This window comes from Talpa europaea, assembly GCF_964194135.1.
Source record: "Talpa europaea genome assembly, chromosome: 5".
NCBI lineage: Eukaryota > Metazoa > Chordata > Mammalia > Eulipotyphla > Talpidae > Talpa > Talpa europaea.
Genome location: NC_140071.1, coordinates 3,684,112 through 3,705,205, shown reverse-complemented (window position 1 = coordinate 3,705,205; position 21,094 = coordinate 3,684,112). Strand labels below are relative to the sequence as shown.

Below are 21,094 nucleotides of genomic sequence, written 5' to 3'. Positions count from 1 at the left end.
GCCTTAAAATTTTCTGGAGAGGTTTTTTCAAGGTAGACCTTCAGGCGCAGTGCCCGCGTATGCTGATCTCCAGGGGAACTGCTTTCTGGCAAGCCCACCGCGCCCGCTCCTCTCTGGGGTGCAGCCGGGGCCCCCAGGGCGCTTTCCGTGGGGGACTGTGCAGGGCGGGCTGCGAGGGGTGAGGTGCAGGGGGCTGATCGCACTCTGCCCCCACCCCAGCCCCTCTCCTGGGGGGACAGCCAACCCCTCACGTCCTCCTTCTCCAGGGTGGCGCCCGCCTTTCCTTCTGCGCCTCCGCCAGGCGCTGCTTCTCCGCCTCCTCCGCCCTGCGCTTCTCCTCCTTGGCCTCCTTGTACCGCCACTTGGGGAGCTGCAGGTGGGCACTGTCCTTGGTGCTGCCCTTCGCGGCCACCCGCTCGGGCTGGAAGGTGGGCGCGGGCGCCTTGCTCACGCGCACCCGGGGGATCACCACACCGGGGCGCACGCTGCTGCGCCGCAGCAGCTGCAGGGCCAGGAGGCTGGCCTTCCTCGGGGCGCTAGGCAGCTGGGGAGATGCAAGGCTGGTTTTCGGGGTCCCCTCTCTGGAGGACGCCCCTGCCTGCGAGGTCCGGAATTGCTGCTCCACGGCCTCCACCTGGTCCCTCTCCTGAGCCTGCGTGCCGGGGTGCGCCCGAGCCTCCAGGATCTCCTGCACCGCCAGCCGCCTCTTCCCCACACAGGGGGGACTCTCGGGGCACACGGTCTGGCAGACGACGGCCACCGCCGGGCTGTGCAGGCTCGTGGTCATCCTGACCATGTGGTCCAGGACGCCCCCATCCACCAGGCCCTGGCGGGAGCGGGAAGTCAGAGCAGACCGGATGAACTCCCTGAGCCTTTGCAAGCAGTTTTTGGAGCCTGGAGACTTCAGCGACGCCTCCAGGGGCAGTGGCAGCTCTGGCTTGTACTTTTCCCCAAACTGCTCTGGGCAGGGTCGTTCCAGCAGCTTCTGGATGAGACGGACCGCCTCCGAACGTCCTGTGTAAGCGGCCCACTCCTGGGGCGACATCCCCCGGTGCGGGTCCCTGGCGTGTACATCTGCCCCTGCAAAATACAAGATAATCAGAGATGGGGGGACGCAACAAGAGCTTCTCCTTCAGCAGGTGGAAAAGGAAGACCAGGGGTGCAGCAGAAGACACAGCCCCAAGCCTACCCACACTCTCCTGCACAGCAGCATCCCCGCAGGAGCCCGGTGCCCACCACCTCCGGGCGCCACTCACTGGTCTGCCTGCACTCTGCACCCTGACCGTGGGGTTTGTTAAAGAAGCAGATGGCGGGGTTTTCCAGCAGTGGAGAGATGACTAGACGACAAAGGTGCTTTGTGAACACTAAATGATGAGACTAGAATGTTCTGAATACATTAACGGTGAGAGGCACATGCAAAAAGCATTTGGTCTCTTTTGTGAGGACTTTGATGGCTCCTAATTTGCAGGAAATGTGGGGTCCTTTACTTCTCAAACTGGGTGGTTAGCTGAGTAAAGACAGAGACCAGGAAGCAGCATTTAATAAAGGCTGGGTACAGAATGGGCAGTGGTCATGGTGGGGAGAGACCTCTTAAGGCCTCGAAGCAGGTCACAGCGCACAGGACTTGGACCTGAGTGTGGAGACCCCGGCTGTGCACGCCCAGCACTCAAGAGGGCGGGCCTCTCCTCCTGGGGTGACCAGTTTTCTATCTGTAGTCTCCAGGGAGTCAATCAAGCACAAGTCTGGGTGTGCTCTGAAAGCATTTTATGGATGCTGTGAGCATCCACAGTCAGTTAACTTTAAGTCCGGTGAAGGACCCCTGATGGGGTGGGTGGCCCAATCAGATGAAGGCCTCGAGAGCAGTAAGTTAAGCTTCCTGGAGAAGGAATTCAGCCCTAAGACGGCAGCTTCCGTGCCTGCCCACGTCTCCAGCTACTGCTCTGCCCGTAGGATTTCAGGTTTACCAATCCCCACGAGCTCATTGCCAGTTCCTGAAAATAAACCTTTTCTATTTCCTACGGGCCTTGTTTCTCTGGAGAACTCTGGGTCTTTCACCCTCACGGTCTCCCTAATCTAGTCACATCTTTACTAAATCTCCCCCCACCGTCCCTCCTCCTATCGCGAAGTTCAACTTCAACTCAACCTGGAAAGATGTTCATAAATTCCCAAGTGGCCGGGTGGAAATTAATAAGGAATTACTGTTCAATTAATCTTGGTCCAATCTCAGTCCCATATACAGCCAAAAATCATTCAGGATTTCAAGTCCCACTTGACACATTTCCACAGGCAAAGCACAGCGGAGAACTAGGGCAACCATCTAGTCTGGGGGTTCCGGGGGGACCAGGCTTCCACCTAGATCCTGCGCAGCCCCGGGTGTCTGGCAGCGGCGCTGGCCCCCGGGGGCGGAACCGAGCAGGGCAGGGGCTGAGCCGCCTCCCTGCCCCAGCAGCCCACCGTGGCCCTGACGCCGAGCAGAGCACCTCACCTGAGCTCACCCCACAACGCTCTTCTGCAATGCATGAAAGAGTAGCCGGTAATTATTTGGAACTGGGAATCAGGATGAAACTCATCAGCCAGAGTACAATTTATAAACTGACTAAATGAAAAGGGGGCAGTAAAAATGTCAATGCAAAAAATAGATGACACATTAAAGCTTAATTAATTGCATGTCACTTTAAAAGGAACAAACTGCAAAATTAAAATCTTAATGAGCAGCGCTTGAAAGAGACATTTTTCAAATGCTAAGGGAAAGCGAAAGGAACCGCTGCCCTCCAGCAGCAGCCGCTCCAGGCACCTCTCCGAGGGTCTGGGGACACACAAACACCCAAGAAGAAAGGTGTTCTGGCACAGGTCTTAGCCCAAGGGGCGGCATCAGGGAGGAGGTCGGGATTCCCTTCCTCGAGGAGCTGCTCGAGGACCGCGTGAGTGGGCTGGGGTGGCGATGAGAGAAATCACTGGGGCTGCTGAGCGCTTTATCCAGACACCTTTCAGAGAACACGGACAACTTCCGGACGACCAGGGTGTCCCCTCCTCCCCATGAGGACGAGCTCCTGCTGCGCAGACCACAGCTGGCTGCTGACTGGCCCACGGGCCGCCATGTTGGTGCTGAGACCTGTCGGCTCAGAGGCCTCTATTTTCTTCCAGGGGCACAACACTCAGTCTCGGCGCCGCCTTGTGGTTGCTCTAACCAGGGCCCTGCAACCTCACTGCTGGTGACTTTTGGGGGCCAGATGCTGCCCTGAGTTTACGGGACTTCTAACAGCACCCTGGCTTCTGCCCACTGGGTGCCAGTAGCAGTGCACCAGTTGCGACAACCACAGTGTCACCAGACATTGCTAGATGCCCTCTTGGGGCACCCCCCGCCCCTGTTGAGGATTACTGGCCTAACCCAGTGGCAGCAGTTCTGCCCCTTTCCCGAGACCCCGCACAGCTGGCCAGCAGGAGGAGACTTTCGCTGTGGATCTGAAGCCTGTAGCCGGTGGCCCTGTGTGTCATGCGGTGACAGTCAACAGCAGAGTGGGCTGGGGAGGGGCGCCCAGTGGACAAAGAAAGCTGCGGGGTCTGTGATACCATCGTGGACAGACCCGCATGGTGACCGGATCAAGACTTGCAGTGAGGAGAGAGAGAGAGAGGCGCCTGCTTCCTTTAAGCCCGTCAAGTCAGGACTTGTGCTGGGCCTCCCCGGTGGCGCAGCGGTTGGGCGCTGGGTCGCGAAGCTGCCCGCAGCCTCTGCAGCGCCGCTTTGATCCCCGGCCACCGGGCGAGGGTCCCGCATGGCGCGCAGACCTCTCCTGCCGCCCGCTGCTCCCCTCAGCAGTGTCCTTCGGTCCTTCTGCCTGCTCTGCTCCCCACTCTGGCTCTGGTGGATTCTCTCACCCTCCTGCGCTTCTGACTGTATAAATAAATAAATAAATCTTTAAAAAAAAAAAATAGCCAGGACTTGTGCTACTGGAAGCAGAAAGCGTGGAAGGAAACAAGCCACACTCACACACTCACTCTCAGGCACGCCCAGCCCCGAGTTACCAACCTCCAAAACCCTGCCTCGGTCTCCCTGCTGACAAGAGGCCTTTCTGGCCCAACAGGACCGCTGTGGCTGGTCCCCGGGGCCCCCTCCTGTGCCCAGCCTGGGCTGCATCCCGGGCACTGACGGTCTCACCACAACACCACGGATGCAGGTGGCAGGGAGGAGCCCTGCACACCAACTCCGGCCTCGGGACAGATGCAGCTGCCCGAGTTCGCACCCCGGAGCTCCTCCGCCCCGAGGACTGGCAGTGGAGGATGAACACCGTTTCCTGGGCTCTTCTGAGATGTGTTTGCGGAAAGGTGGCGTCTGGGAGGCCATTTTAAAATGGAGAGCGGATCAGAGAGAAACCCCGTTCTCTATCTGCACTGGGCCAAATATAATTATTTTTAAGAAGCCCCAGGCACGCCGCTGGCGAGGATCGTCCAGATCAAGGACCTGATGACCACGGACTCAGCTGGAGGGCAGACCATCAGCTCCCTCTGCTCCTTTCTAGATAATCAGCGACCAGCGTAGCCAAGAACAGCGGATGCCTCTTACCACCAATCAACTCTCTAACCGCTCACCTCATCGCCCCGTTTCTCGCATAAAATATCCTGACTTTGCAGCCTGGGGACACGCTCTAGGCTTTCTCAGTGCACCATGTACCCTGAACTGCAATTCTTTGATCCCAAATAAACACACGTTGCCTTTCCAGCTGTCTCTTGAATTTTTCGGGTGATGTCTTTTACCCAGTTGTTCCTGGGGGCTCAGTGGGGCTGACCCCCAAGAGCCAAGGGCCGTTGGCTCCTTGGCACATGTGCCAACCTTCCCAGCTTCCTTTTGCTGTTCCCCTACCCCTCTGTGGCTTCCTGGGGTCACCGTCCAGAAAAGCTACTTGCCCCCAGCTCCGTCTGCATTTGCTCACGTGAGCTGTGGCACTGCCTGCTGATCCAGAACTCCTGAGAGTCTCCCCTTCTCGGCCTGATAAATGGGAACGATTCCAACTCGGCAAATGCTCAGTTCATGGGAAATTCACGTTTTCCTGATACACAGAAAGAAACCGCCACAGGGACGGCCTATCTTCGGTCTTCCGGATGGACAGTCAGGGCTGCCGGGGGAGAACCACCCCGCAGTCAGCAAGCTCGGCCACCAGCAGCCTCTGCTCTAGGTCCTCATTAAACAAGCCCCTCCCTGTCTGCTTCTGTCAGAGGCACAGTGAGGAGCAGCTGAGCCTGAGGGAGCTCATCCCATCTCCACGACCAGCCTCCAGCACCCTGGACTGCAACTCCAGCGTGCCACGCGCCGAGCCTCCCAAACGTGCGTGACGCAGCTCCAGAGACTGGAGGTGGAGCTGGCGGGGAGATGCCCGCAGAGAAGCCACGTGGGTGAGCAAGAGGGGAGGGAAAAGCTCCTGGGATCTGCAGAGGCCGTGGCAGCTCTCATCTTGACTTCATGGTGGATTATAGGGCACATTTTTAATTTGGGGCTCTCCTGCCCAGCTCCCCTGGACCTGCCAGCTAATCCCTTTCTTGTGTGTGCCCTGGACTTGTTCTGGTGTTTTGGGGTCTCAGCCACCCCCCTTTGGGCCAAGCTTGTTTGCGCATTTGCCTGCAGAGGGACGGGTGATCTCTGGAGTTCACCGGGAACCCGTTATTTGAAATCCTTCCTCCCTGTCCTCTTTCTCTCTCTCCTTTGAACTTGCACGGCAGGAACAGAGCCCCGCACTAGCAATCTGCTTCTTCCCGTTTGCGCAGATGGCTGGGCCCTTCGAGAATGTGCCCCTGAACAGAGCAGGGTCCCCGGGTACCCCCCGTCATGGGGTTACACTTTGTCCCCATAATCACAGACGTCAGGGGTTGGTGGACTTGTTTTTGCTTCACAAACGCTGCAGCGGTGACACCACCTCCAAGCACAGACTCAGACCCCCGGAGCAAGTCCTCAGCGCGCCAGCCACAAGAAGCCTGTCTGTCCTCAGAGGAAGCGCCTCCTCCCTTCAGCTTCCCTGAGCCACTTCTTTAAATAGACCTGTCACCTGGGGCGTTCACACCCCCTGGATTAACACAGCCCCCGGCCCCCTGCTCCGGTCTTCAGTGAGCCAACACTATTCCTTGGCAGCCTGAAACCAAAGAGCCAATAAATCAGCTTTTCAGAACCTGACTGTCGTTGCATTGAAATTCCAGGTTCTGATAATTCTAATATTATCTCATTCTGCCTGACAAGGAGGATAGGAATGAACGTGTGTCTGCACGTGATGAATGACTGGACGAGTACACAGGTGAGCAGGGCATCCAATTCAACCAGTTGTTACTTCTAAAAGGAAATGGCTCCTCTCACTGACTGTCACAACACCGCCACTCAGAAAGTCAGCTCCAGGCCAGAATATGTTCAGGTGCCAAAAAATGAGACACACATCTCACCCCTCGCCATAAAGATGTCATATGCTGATGCCTTTGGCCTTTAAAATTCTCACGGGATGACCATTTGGAGATTAGCTCTTGGTACCTTCTGAGCTGCGCATAAATGTATTCTATGCTGAAGAGTCAACAGCTAAAGAAATACTCAGGCATTAGTATCTTGAAAGACTGATTTTCTTAATATCAATATATTTAGATGGTAATCAGAAAAACTATGTAAGAAGACTTAAATATTTGTGCAAATTTGTAAAATATCTGAACAAGTTTCCTTATTGTTATCCACCAAACCCAGGAAAGATACTTTTTTTTTTTTTATAGAGGCATGCTTTATTTATTTGTTTGCTGGTTTGTTTGTTTGTTTTATTTATACATGCACTGGGCACAGTCAGAAGCGCGGGAGGGTGAGAGAATTCACCAGAGCCAGAGCGGGGAGCAGAGCAGGCAGAAGGACCGAAGGACACTGCTGAGGGGAGCAGCGGGCGGCAGGAGAGGTCTGCGCGCCATGTGGGACCCTCCCCTGGTGGCCGGGGAGCAGCCGGGGATCGAACCGGCGCCGCAGAGGCCGCGCGCAGCTTCGCAACCCAGCGCTCAACCGCTGCGCCACCGGGGAGGCCCAGGAAAGATACTTTTTTTTTCCAAAGATTTTATTTATGCATACAAGAGCTGGGGTGCAGGCCACAGGTGCAGCGGGCGAGAGAACTCACCAGAGACAGAGTGGGGAGCAGAACAGGCAGATCTACTGAAATACACTGCTGAGGGGAGCAGCGGGCGAGACAGCAGAGGCCTGCTGCGCCCTGTGGGTCAGCTCCCTGGCTGTGGATCGAACTCAGGGCATAGGGTGACAGCTCTGAGACTTAATCCCTAGGCTACCAGGAGGCTCAACCCACAAAAGATATTAACCACACTTATTTTTCTTTTAAAACATAACACACACGTCTACTATGTGACTAAGTGAAGCTCACTTTCCTGGGGAAATGCAGAGTAAGCTAACTTAGCAGTGATCATAGAAAATGAGAATATTCTGGAAATTCAAGGGTACAACCATGGCCTTAGAGGGGAGCTCAAAAGCTCCCTGAAAAGGGAGTCAGTTTTTCATTTTAAGAAAGAATATAGAAGATGCTGGAAGGATGTGCTCATATACACTGCCTACATCAGCGATCCTCAAAGGAAACCGTCTCTCCTGGGGTCACGTGGAAATGCCTGGAGAAACTGGCTGGCTGTCAAGACTGGGGGTGCTCCACTCACCTAGAGGGTAGGGGGGCTGCTAAACTCCACCAACCCAGGACAGCACCCACCATCCCCACAAAGGATCGTCTGCTCCAAACGTCACCAGTGCTGAGAGTAAGAACCCCAGAGTGCCATGCTCACCACCCCCAATGAGAAAGTTTAAGTATCTTAAGTAACCAAGGGGCGTTCACTGTGGGGGCAGGGCAGGGGTCACTGCACCCCCTTGGCAGGTGTGAGCAGGGAGGCTGAGGGAAGGGACACCCTCGAAGGTGACACGGTCGTGAAGAGTGGTGGGGGGCGGTTAATCCTCTGAGCCCCAGCTCCAGCCTGAGAACATCCCCCTGGGTGACAGGTCATGGAAAAAGGTGCCGAACCCCAAAGGTGACCCCAGCATTACATTACTGGGAAGCCCCCACCATCTTGTGCCACCCGCAACAGGACAGTCTTCCCACGCAGAGCCAAGACCAGAACACACACAGAGGAGCAAAAATTTGCCTCCCCAAGATACGTCTTGGGCAAAGGCTGCTGTCAGGGGAGGGGCTCTGAGGACCGCGGGCGGGGGCGCTGCTTCCGAAAATGCCAGGGGTGACCTCTGGCCTGGCCGTCATCTCCTCTCAAGGGCCCAGCAGAACTTGCACCTGCACCCCTTCGTCTACGGGGCTTCCCCAGAACCCCCAGCTGGCCTCTCCTTTCTCCCCCCAAGGCCTCAGTCCCCACCACTGAAGACCGTCTGCGGCCCAGGGGGCACGCACCGACCCGGCGCCTCAGGGTCACCCCAGGGGTGCGGGCTCACTGCCTCTGCGCCCCCACGACACATTTCTGAAGCACAAACCTGAGGGGAGGAGACCGAAGGGGAGGAAATCACGCAGGGAGGGGAGGGTGTCCCGGGGATGGCACGGCCCCGCGCCCCGGGGTGCCCCGCGCCCACCTACCTGCGAGCATCAGGGCGCGCACGCAGTCGGTGCGGCCCTGCATGGCGGCCTTCATCAGCGCCGTGAAGCCGAAGGCGTTCCTGCGCTCCAGGTCCAGGCCCGGGAAGTAGTTGAGCAGGTAGCTGGTGATGGCCGCGTGACCTGCGGGGGAGGCACGTGTCACCCGCGGGGCTCCCTGCACCCCGGGGGGCGCTCCGAACCCGGGGCCCGGGGCGGGGAGGAGGCACCCCGCGGGTGGGGGCGCAGGCGGGCAGCGCCTGGGGCAGGGAGGGCTGGGGGTGCGCGGGGAGGGCTGGGGGCGCAGGGACCCACGCTCCGGGCTCCCCACGCTTCAGCGGGGAGTCAGCATCGCCGCACAGGACGCGGGGCTGGGGGAGAAACTGCCTGCATGTGTGTGCAGGTGTGTGCAGGTGTGTGCGCGTGTGTGTGCGCGTGTGCGGGCGTGCAAGTGTGAGAGCCTGGCTGCTCTGAGTCTAAATGTCTCTCCTCCCTCCCTTTGCTCTCCCTCCCTGTCTTTCAAAACAGCTCTCAAATTCTTTCCCCTCCCTCCCCCCAACCCCACCCCACCACCCCCCCACCCCACCCCACCCCACCCCACCCCACCCCGTGCTGTTACAGGACCCTCAGCCACAGCCCAAGGGGCTTTGCTTGAGGACACGGCTTCCCCCTTCACCACCCGCTGGCCCAGAAAGGACCTGATTTTCTGCTCATTCCCCAAAGCCCCATACTTGGGGGGTGAGAACTTCTCTGGAAAGCAGGATCCCCAGATTCTCCAGACTCGCCCAGAGACCCAGAGGACCCGCCCCTGCTGCCGACGCCACTGGACACACTCGAGCCCCATGTGAAACGACCCCCCATGTCATTCCAGGCACGGGCCCTGGGGCCATCACCGCCTCGGGGCGGCCTGTGCTCCGCAGGACAGTGAGCAGCCTCTGGCCCCACCGCCCAGCCCGCTGCCAACTCCTCTGCTCCCATCCAGGAGGGGTAACCCGAGCGTGCCCAGATACCGCCAAACGGCCCTGGTGGCTGGGGGTGCCCTGCTGAGAACCAGTGTCCCGGAAGGGCAGGCGTCACTGAGTCTGGACAGACCCCACGGTCAGCGCCGGCTTCCTCTCCTCCTGCCCGCCCGCCCCGGCACCTGGGCCTGGGGGCAGCACTGCAGCCTGGCTCCCGTCACCCGGGGCTCGCACACCCTCGGGGGCCTGGGCAGGCTGCAGGGCCCTCTCCTGAGGCCCGTGGAGGGGCTGGGGGCTGGTCGCCATCCGCACACACGGCAGACCCTGCTCTGGAAACCCCCCATCCATCCCACTGCGTGTTTCTTTGGAACCCCAGGAGCCCCCGGTGTTGGGGCTCAGGTACGAGGGCTGACGGCCATTGCAGTTGTGAACGTACAGTGCAGGGTCTGGGACGCCTCCCTGGCCTGCAGGCGAGAGAGCCACGCCATCCGCGAAGGCTGAAGCCAACAGGCCTGTCCTGAGAGGCACCGTGAGGACCCGGCTACCCGAGGGACACCAGGCTTCACCCCGCTCAGGACCAGGAGCCGGGGGGACTCAGACACCAGTTGCCCAGACCTAGCGTTTCTCCCCAGGTGCTCTTACGTGCCAGGAAGGCCACGACACCCCAGCACCACCCGCCTCTGCGCAGAGCACGGGCCTTTCCTCGGGGCAGGTGCCTGAGGACATGGAAGGATCTGGAGCGTCAGAGGACGCTCGGAACCGCCTCCCCCTGCCCGCAGCAGACAGTTACACTTTTCCACTCAGTGACTGTCCCCACCTACACAAGTAAATTCACACCAATGGTGGCGGCCAAACAGCTCTGGCAGAGGGAAACCTGCCCGCTGCTGCCCGGGTGCGAATCTTGTTGTGATTAGCTAAGAAAGCCTGTCTCACTGTGACTGAACCTTTTTTTATCCATGCACACAAGAGCTGGGGTGCAGGCCAGAGGCGCAGCGGGATGAGAGGACTCGCCAGAGACAGAGCGGGGAACAGAAGAGGTCTGCTGTGCCCTGTGGGTAGCTCCCTGGCCAGGGATTGAACTCGTGCTGCAGTGGCTGCCGATAGCTTCATAGGCTGTGTCTTAACCCCTTGCGCCACCAGGGAGGCCCCTGAAACTTTTATTTCAATCAACACAGTTGACTCTAAACCAGACACCCCCTCCTCGGCCCTGAGACACCCGTAGGCACCCTGGGGACCGGGTGCGCCCAGGCGGGGAGGCTGAGGGGGAGAAGAGCACACGGCACCTCTCTGCTGCTCTGGTCCCCTCGTGCCCACACCCGACACCAACACCTCCTGCCGCACACAGGCGCCCAAGACACGACCCACGGCCAGGCTGCCCATCTGGGGGCTCCTGGACACTGCAGGCCGCTGCCCACGGGGTTCTAGATCCCGTGGCCTCACCTCTCATCCACGTCTAAGAGGATTCTGAATGAGAGCTGAGTTGGACAGCAGTGGAGACAGGGAGTTTAGTGCTTAGACCAGCTGGGCACCCCCAAGTTCGTGTCCCCAACCGGTCACTGAAAATCTGGGTGAGCTTGGGAAGGTGAGTCCACTTCATACACCTGGAAGATGAGAGATAACGTCGGCCTCACAGTTACTGACGCGACAGGAGCGTGTGTAGAGGGCGCCCAGGGGAGATCCCCAGGCAGAAAACTTCTAGTGAAGTGTGCAGGTCCTCGCTGTCAGGGGGGTGAAATGTAACGACCCAGCCTTCACCTGTGGGCGCTGAGAGTGATGTCCCCCCAAAAGGTAGAATATGGGGGCAGGGAGAAGCAACTGAAAGGGAAGAAGTTTGACAGACATGACCTCAGCCAGGGAGTCAAGGTCAAACGAGCAGCTGGGCCACAGGGCAGCACCGTGAGAGCCTCTGCTGGGCCAGGCTGCTTGACCTCGGGCGTCTGAGCACCTCAGAGGCTCGACTGTAAAATCGCCTTTCAGCAAGAACCCCCCCCCCCCCCCGGTATCTGACCGCCCTCCACATCTGGTGGCTTTCTTGTCCCCGGCCACCCCAGACGCCTGGTGCTGTCACCTGCCTCCACCCAGGAGCCTGTCCGGTCAGCTTGCCAGACTCTCCCTTATCCCGAGGCTCTCGGTGACGTTCCACCCCTGGCATCCCCACGCAGTGTGAGGGTCAAGTCCAGTGTCCCCCCGCCCCGCTGAAAACCCCCAACGCAGTGGCCCGCACCCGGGGCCCCATCAGGTCTGCCTTCTCAGGCCAACAGGTGCTGCCGAATCTTGGCTCTCACCCCTGCTGTGACGTGAGGGGAGCTGCACGCTCCTATGTCCCCAAGCTCTGCCGTGGAAACACCACTGGACACACCAAGAGTCAGGCCCCCGCCCAGATCACAGGCCCCGCCATGGAGAGGGGCCCAGGGGCCAACGCGATGCCAGGTGGGCCTGAGATGGCGGCTCAGGCCAGAGAAGGGGCATCGGGGGGAGCAGGGAGTCGGGGTGAAGAATGGACTTGAGATGGTGATGGACTGAAGACGAGAGGAGGGCGGAGGAGGGTGGTGATGCAGCAACGATGCTCCCTCCTGGTCACCATCGCACGAGCGCAAGACCCTGACGACGAGGAAGGCGGGTGCGGGGCGCGGGGACTCTCTGGGCAATCGTCAGTTTCTTTCCTGCAAGCCCACACTACCCTCAAATCAAAAGTTTATTCTTAAAAGGGGAAGGGCCGTTGGGCAAGTGCTCCAGGCAGAGAGGAGGTCACGGCCAGATGCCAGAGAGAACCTCTCCTGGGGGTGCCCAGAGGGAGCAGTGGACAGAGGGGGCAGTGCACAGAGATGGTGGCTGGACCCGCTGAAGGGCAGGAGGATGGAAGAAGTGGCAGGGCCACGCGACTCCCAAAGATGGCGCTGGGAATTGTGGGGTTGCCCCACGTCACAGCAACAGACAGGGCGAAGGTGAGCGCCCGCCCCGGGCCCTGGCCGAGCGCCTGCGCAGCGGCGTGTGTGCCCCACGCCCACGGTGCCCCAGCTGCCCTGGATTCTCAGCTGGCCCCAACGGCGCGTCTGTGTTTCCCAACCGACCACACTCCCCCACGTCCAGATGGGAATTGGTTCACCTTCCCACTCGTAGGTCACCTGCTTCACAGCAAACCCCTGGCACAGGGCGTGCCACACCCCCTACTTCACGGAGAGAACAGAAACCAGAAGAAGGAAACCCTCTCCACGTTCCCACCACCCCACGCCTCTCCCCACATCCGCGCGCTCTCTCCGCCCCTTCCACGGAAGAGGCTGGTTTTTCTCTGTGAAGATGCCAAGCTCTCCTTCCCAACGCTTTCAATACCCGCCTCTGCCCACTTCTGTGGCATCTGTGTGCTATCGGGTACCTCCTTGCTCATCAGCCTCCCCCTCCTGGCAAATCCATTCCCATCAGGGTGTGAAGGGCCCAAATTCTCCACCGGTCCTCTGCCTTGTGACTTGACGGTTCTGTCGAGAGAAGGCTGGTCCACGGGACGTTTGCAGGTGGCGGCAGAAGCCTGGCCCTAGGTTAGAGGTCCTCACGCGTGCTTGCAAAGCAGACGCTTTCTCAGCACTGTCCCCTCGCGAGCAGACCACCGCCCAGCACTGCCTCCTAAAGCCACCACCTTGGGGAGCAAGATTCAACATGTGACCGGGCTGGGGGCGGCCATCCGGTCCCTCGTGATGGTCGGCAATAATCCCCGGGGCTCCATCCTCCCTTCCGGCTGCCGCCGTCCATCCTGGGGTTCCTTTGCAGCCAAACTCCACGCCATCTACTCTCGCTCTCGTCATCTACTGCCCCTGAGCCTCCTGAAACTGGCCCCACAGGCTGTCTGGTGATGAATTCAACAATTCTCGTCTCACCGGACATCTCCACAGATTCGCCATCCTGTGGGCGCACCCTCTTTCCACACGGCCCCAGGGCCCACCTTCTGGTTTCCCTCCCACCTCTGGGGCCACTTCACAAGGTGTCCCTTGTGAGCTCCTCTGCTCCTGCTCCTGCGGGCGCGCCTCCCTCTTCTCGCCTCACGCTCTCTCCCCGTCCCGTCCACTCTCGTGGGCCCAGTGGTCACCTCGCAGGATCCCGGGCCGCCCGGCTCTTGTCTCGCTGTCTCCCCGCCTTTCTTACCTGGAAGTCTACCGGCCGCTTCATCGCGGGCATCCCACAAACAGAGCCAGTTCAGCCCAGAACAGGTCTCCCCCCTCCCACATTCTCCCCTCCAGGACCAACACCGCCCGTCCTCCTGGTGCCGGGCCGGACACCTGCCCCTCGTCCCCAGCCCGCCCCACCTTCCCCCGCCCGACCTCCCCAGTTCCTCCGCCCAGCTCTTGAACACGCCCCAGCCCACGTGTTTCTCCATCTCCTGTCCACCCCCCACCCCACCCCCGGCCAGAGCCAGCACACCCCGAGCTGTGGCTCCTGTCCTAACTGTCCCCTTTCGCCCCACACCCTCAGACAGGAGCTCCCGGAGGAGATGCAGGAGCTCCCGGAGGAGATGCAGGAGCTCCCGGAGGAGATGCAGGAGCTCCCGGAGGAGACACAGGAGCTCCTGGAGGAGACACAGGAGCTCCCGGAGGAGACGCAGGAGCTCCCGGAGGAGACGCAGGAGCTCCCGGAGGAGATGCAGGAGCTCCCGGAGAGCTTCTGGCCGAGACAACCGCTCCTTAAAGCCCCCGGCGCCTGCTCGCTGAAGTTGTGGCAGCTTCTCAGGTTCGGTTCCCTGCAGGGAAGACCAACGGCCGCCCCCCAACCCGCCGCTGTGGCTCAGGCTTGTTTTGCTGAGAGGAAACAGGAACAAATGACGCCCCTTGTCCTCTCCCAGCTCCCTAAAAGCAGGAGCCGAGATGTTGAAGGCGTCTCTCTTCTCCTTTCAGCCGGAGACCCAGCGGCGGACGGCGGGCCTGGCTGAGCTGGGGTTCACTCCCCGGGGTCTCAGGCCTTAGGGGCCTAAGATGCTTTTCTCCCCCATTCCCCCTGTGTGGGACACACTTTACGGGGGTCCTAAGCCCCAAGTGGGTGTTTCTGCTTCCCCCTGGGTTCTCCCCACACACCGCCTGTCTGCATGTTGCTGAGCGTCTGCCTGTCTCTCTCCTGCTAGCTGCCTTCATTGCAAGAGTCTCAGCCAGAAACTCAGAAAAGCACAGATTATTCTCCTCCCGACACCCCCTCCTCACTGCCCCTCAGCTCCTACACACCCCTAAATCACACAACTCTCCTTCCGTTCCCCAAGTGCCGTGTTGCCTCCGACCGCACCGAGGCTGGCCCTCCCCCCTGAAGGATTCTGCTTCCCTTTTTACCCAGCTGCCAGCTCTTCCCTGGCGCCCCGAGTTTGATCAGGCACCTCACCCAGACACCCCACGTTCCACATGCCCAGGGGGCCATGGGTCCCCGCAGCCCCCACAACGCTGCTCCTAAATTCACAACTTCTGATGTCTCGAGCCCAGTGAACACATGACCAATGGAAAAAGCTGCAGGGTTCCTCTCTCTGCCTCAGAGACGGGCCCCTGAGGGTCCAGGGTGCTAATGAGCAAGCCTAGCCCACCTTGCCGGGCTCCGTGGCCACTCCACGAAGAATCACTGACTCACTCAACACCGAGTCACGGAAAAGAGCCCACACACCTGCGCTGCTCCAAAACAGAAAACGCCACTGACTCCGGGTGTAGACTTGACAGGCCTGAGACCAGACGCTCAAGTGTCATTTTCAAAACCAGGCCAGCAGAGGGAAGTGTTGACTTTGGAAACATCACATTCCACAGCATCCGCAGGAGAGGCTGTTCCTCCGTCCTGCAGGAGGAGGGGGCAGCAGGGGGGGGTGGGTGGGGGCCAGGGTGAGGGGCTAGGCCAGGTCTCTGCAGGGCAGGCAGCGTCTGGCTGAGGAGCCTGCAGTGGAGACTGGAGAGCCCTCAGGCAGCCTGGCTGGAAGCAGGCAGAAGGCCCAGAGACAAGTCCACAGGCGGATGCCAGACAAAGCCAGGAAGCCACAGAGACTTGCCCAGCTCTCACTCGACATGAGGGAAAGGAAAGTACTTCAAAAAACCATGAAGTCATGCTGAAGTCACGACTGTAGGGAGCGAGGATAAAATAAGAGAAACAGTGGGCCTCCCTGGTGGCGCAAGGGCCTAAGCACCGCCCTATGAAGCTGTCCGCAGCCTCTGCAGCCTGAGTTCCATCCCCAGCCAGGGAGCTACCCACATGGCGCAGCAGACCTCTCCTGTCTCCCCGCTGCTCCCCTCAGCAGTGGATTTCGTCAGTCTGCCTGTTCTGTTCCCCGCTCTGTCTCTGATGAATCCCCTCATCCCCTGTATCTCTGGCCTGTACCCCGGCTTTGTATGCATAAATAAATAATTTTTTTTCATTTAGAAAATTAATATATTCATGGCCCATTTAATATTAACTGAACAATTAATATTTATACTGTAGCCATGAAAAATGCAGGACTTTTTTTGTATGTCCTTTCTTTTTTTTTTTTAAATAATAAATTTTATTTTTATATTCCCCATACAATTGCAACCCCCCCATTCTGACCCCATTCCCTCCCCTCCCGCCCCCCTACCCCCCAAAAAGTCTCTCTGGTTCATAGTTTTTTGTTGATTTTGATTTTCACTTTCTTATAGTTATTCATTTTCCTGGTCCCTTATTTAAGTTTTCTAGATTCCTGCTATGAGTGAGACCATCCGGTATTTTTCTTTTTCTTTCTGGCTTATTTCGCTGAGCATGATCCCTTCCAGCGCCATCCATGTTGCTGCAAATGGCATGTGTTTATCTTTTTTGATTGCTGAGTAATATTCCATGGTGTATATGTACCACATCTTCTTGATCCAGTCATCTGTTTTTGGGCATTTGGGTTGTTTCCAAAGCTTAGCTATTGTAAACAGTGCTGCTATAAACATAGGGGTGCAGGTGCCCTTTGGAATGGATGTTTCTGTGTCCTTTGGGTAAATCCCTAGGAGTGGAATTGCTGGATCCTATGGAAGCTCGATGTTTAGTAGGTCCAGAAATCTCCACACAGCTCTCCATAGTGGTTGGACCAGTTTGCACTCCCACCAGCAGTGCAGGAGAGCTCCTTTTTCTCCACACCCTTGCCAACATTTGTTGTTGCTAGTTTTTTTAATATGTGCCATTCTCACTGGTGTAAGATGGTATCTCAAAGAAATAGAACAATTATTGATGAAATTCATATGGAATCACAAAAAAACCCGAATAGCCAAAGCTCTCCTGAAAAAAAAAAAAAGAAGGGAATGGAGGCATCACACTCCCAGACTTCAAACTCTACTACAAAGCTATAATCATCAAAACTGCATGGTATTGGAACAAGAACAGACATACAGACCAATGGAATCGAACAGAAAATCCAGAAATAAACCCACAGATTTATGTTCAACTAATCTTTGACAAAGGAGCAAAGACTATGCATTGGAGCAAAGAAAGTCTGTTCAATAAATGGTGCTGGGAAAACTGGGTCGCTACATGCAAAAGAATGAAGCTTGACCACTACCTCACACCATACACAAAAATCAACTCAACATGGATTAAAGAACTAGACATAAGACCTGAAACCATAAAATATATAGAAGGAAATATAGGCAAAACACTACGTGATTTGCACATCAAAGACATCTTTACAGACACATCACCCAAAGCAGTGATAGTGAAGGCAAAGATCAACAGCTGGGACTACATCAAATTAAAGAGCTTCTGCACAGCAAAAGAGACAATAACAAAAACAAAGAGAAACCCCACCAACTGGGAGAACATTTTTGCACCCAACACTAATGATAAAGGACTGATCACAAAAGTCTGCAAAGAGCTGATGAGACTCAACAACAACAAAGAAAATAATCCCATCAAAAAATGGGCAGAAGAGCTAAAAAGAAACTTCTCTGAAGAGGAAATGCGAATGGCCAACAGACATATGAAAAAATGTTCAACATCACTTGTAATCAGGGAAATGCAAATAAATAAATATTTTAAAAAAGAAAGAAAGAAAAGCTTTTAAAAGAGAGAGAGAGAGAAACAGTGAAGAGGCGCTGCTTCTGGCTTCTGGCCAAGCTGTCCATTCGCCTCTAGGGTGGGGCCCAACTCCCCCCCAGCTGGGACTGGCAGGAGAGCCTGCAGCAGCACCCCAGGAGCCTGTCGCCACCCTGTGTCCCTGCAGCCAGCAGCATCAACCAAGCCAGCCTGGCTCCCGGGGCAATCCCTGCAGCATTTTAAAAATGAATTCAAGGAGTCTCAAGTTTCAAGGATGAACCAGAGGTCACCCAGACCCAGCCCAGTTCCAACAACTACGTTATCACCAAGTTCAGAGAAGGCGCCATTTTCCTACCTAGCTCCCTCCACTCTCTCAAAGAGCCACCAGAGGCGAACACAGAGCTCCATCCTGGAACTCATGCTTTGTTTCTTTGGTATTTTATTCTATATTCTATTTTGGGGGCGGCCGCTATGGCGAAAGTTGAAATTACAGTCCAAAGAGATGTGAGGACTTACTTTCATCCATTCTTTCCAGCACAGAAGCCTAAGGTGGATTGAACTGTATTTTTATTGTGCATTAATATTTGAAGAAGTTAGACTTAGAAAATACCCAGCAGGCAGCTCAAGACAGCTGCACCCCAATTTATTAATCATTGAAACTGTTAATTATTGAAGTTATTCATTAATTTACAAATGCTGACTCCTGTAGAAACGCCAGGTAGAGAGCCAGGACTCGCCACTCTCGGGCTTCCCAAGCTGCTGGAGCAGCAAAGAATATAAACACGTTTGCTGGCGACTGTCCTTCCCAGCCAGACGCTGCTGAGGCCAGAGCTGACCAGCTGAGCAGCTGGGGCCACGCTGCCCTCTGCCTGCGTGCGGGCGTGTGACGCAGCCTAGCAGAGAGAGGTAAACAAAACTGCTGGAGGCTTCTGGAAATGTTTTCCTGTCTTGGGGAATGGGACCCAGGCAGGGATTGGCTCCTCCGTGGGGACACAGCCAAGTGGAGTGTGAAGCCAGGGTGCCTGGGCCGCTGGGCCATCCTGGAATCGGGAGGGAAAGGTCTGGATTGTTCCGGAGAAGAAGCCCCGACTTCACGCGGCAACCGATCCAACCCACCCAACCGAATGGGGGAGAAGCAAGCCCTGTTTCGTTGGTAACGGCACCCCAAAACATCAAGACAGATACTAGATTCCAACGAGAAAGTGGAAAAAGCAAATGCAAACAGACAAAGTGGCTATTCCTGTTTATGCCAAATAAACACATTTTCAAACAGGCAAGAATTGAGAAGTTCCACGCGGGGACTGATTCACAGCAATGACCCAGCACGCAGAGGGCTCTTCAAACCACCCCAAGAGTCTCACACTGTGAGATGCCGTGTTCCCCGGGACTCCTGACACGCCTGTGTTAGCAGGACTGGCCCGGGAACGCCACACTCCCGACCTGTCCCCAAGGCCTCTGCTGAGGCGGCTCAGCACTGCAAAGGTCCGAGGACCAAATGGGGCTCCTCCAAGGACCAATCTTTCACCCGTACTTTCTGCCACGTCGCTCTCGCTCCCTCCTGCCTGCCTCCTGACCCACTGGGATCATCCGGCCTGTTGTCACATGCCCAGCCGCACGCAGCCCAAATGCATTTTCCTGCATCGAATCTAAATGCTTCTGGCCAGGTCCCAGCTCCCCCGGCTGGGTACTGCAGTCCTACAGCAACCTGGCGGCCTGACCCCTCGTGGCCCCTCCTCCGCGACCCCTGTCCTAACCCACCAGGCAAGAGGGGGTGTTCTCTGCCTGAGAACAGGCCTTCGTGTCTGTTTCTTGGTCACATTAGCTGGAGAATTACTCAAGGGCACAACTGCCTTTTGCTTCTGCACCCCTGGCCCCCGACCCAGTTTCTGGCCAGCAGGTGGTAACAATGAGCTGAGCCTGAAGCCACTGAGCCTCCTCTTACACGCTGGCAGCTCAGAAGCGGTCGCCAGGACTTCCCAAGCCTGGAGAGTCTCCATGGAGGCAAAGCTCCACAACTGGAGCCTTGGCGGTGGCCTGAGCAGCACAGCCCCGGCCCCATCCCAAGTTTGGGGAGGCCTCCACCTTACACGTCTGGATGAAAAAGCGTGTACACAGATCGCTTCCCTGGACAGGGGTAGACGCTGGCTCTGCCCGCCTCCCCAGGCGGTCAGGTTCACCCACGCGGACTTGGACACGGGAGCTTGGGGGGCGGGATGCGAGGACAGGTTAGCCCTTTCCAGCCTCCACACGCAGTGTGGCTTGGGGGCTTTCTCCAGCTTCTGGCCCAACCCCAGGCCTCGACGACCCCGACACGGTAGCTGCCCCATGTTCCTTTCACAAACAAAGGCCTATTCTCCTGACTCAGCCTGCGGGGGTGCCATAGATGCATCTGAGATGCCAAGAGCTGTGAGCATGGCCAGCTATAAACCTGGCTCATGCTGTTAAAAACAGGAAAAAGTGGCCCAAAATGGGGCTGTTGACGCTGGACCCCGCCCAAACTTAATACCTGATCTCACTGCGATTTCAGCCTCTCCCAGCGTGTCCTCCCAAGCCAGGCCAGCCGGGGTCGCAGGTCAGCACACAGGCCGGCAGCTCCGAGGCCCCCGGCCGCCCCAGGGAAGGTGGCCTCACCTGAAATGCTCTTTCCGTTTGCCAGTGACCTTGTCGTACCTCCTTCTGTCTGAGAACACCCTCCATCCTGTGTGAGCCCTGCATCTCCACTGAAGCCGCCTGACTCACGCATCCTTCAATAAAACCAATTCCATCTCTAATTTTGTGAGTTTGGTTGCTAGCAGCACCCCGGTGGCAATGAAGTGAGGTCCTGAAGGGACAGGCGGAGCGGTCACGTTTGCCTCAATACATGTCCTGAGAAACTCTCAGAGGAGCAGCTCGCGCACTTGGCGATGAGCGTCAGCACCCGGGATGCTTGCAAGCATCACACCCCCAGGCTCACCTGCTGCCCCGATGCACCCCAGCCAGTGGCCCTGGCTTTTCTTTACACCCCGGGGGAAACTGCAAGGTGACCTTGTCAGCGTGCCCACTCTTGCGCGCTGGCCATCTCCACTACCAGCCTCTCCCACGACGGGCTCCCCAGCTTCCCTGCTGAGTCCAAGCACCGGCGGAGGCGGGGGTCGGGGGTCAGGGGGAGGTTGGGGCCCCGGGTGACATGAGGCTGGTGTCTGTGCAGCTCCATGTTCAAAGACTTGGGGCAGTTTCAGAGTTAGGTCCAGCCAGGGCTGAGCTGCGCACCAGCGGGCAAGCTGTGCAGGCCACAGGCACGAGAGACTGTGCCCTCAGCTCCGCCTGGGCTCAGTATTAACCGCACATCCGGCTGCAGATCTGTGTCCGCGCTTGCTCCTGGCAGCCCCGAGTTCATGCAGAGCCCCCGCGCCCCCCACCTGCCAGCTGCCCCCTGAGCTGGCTCTGGGCTGGGGGGAAGGTCTTACCTGCCTGAGCGGCTGTGATGAGGGCCGTGTTCCCCTCGCTGTCCTGCCAGTTGATGTCAACATGGGGGCACTCTGCTAAGACCACCACGGTGTCCATAAAGCCGTGGTAGCAGGCAACGATCAGGCCAGTCTAAAAACGAAG

At 57.6% G+C, this 21,094-nt stretch overlaps 1 protein-coding gene across 2 annotated transcripts in view; it reads right to left on the bottom strand.

Moving 5' to 3' along the window:
• Positions 1-247: 247 nt before the first annotated feature.
• The window catches only part of ANKRD33B (ankyrin repeat domain 33B), a gene marked incomplete at both ends in the record, with an annotated part of 64,531 nt that continues 43,684 nt past the window's right edge, over positions 248-21,094 (bottom strand). For both annotated transcript variants that reach the window (XM_084233205.1, XM_084233206.1), the window contains 3 exons: positions 248-1,080; positions 8,577-8,717; positions 20,953-21,082. In XM_084233205.1, the coding sequence (XP_084089331.1) occupies positions 248-1,080; positions 8,577-8,717; positions 20,953-21,082 (1,104 nt within the window). The remainder of the gene's footprint in view (positions 1,081-8,576; positions 8,718-20,952; positions 21,083-21,094) is intronic.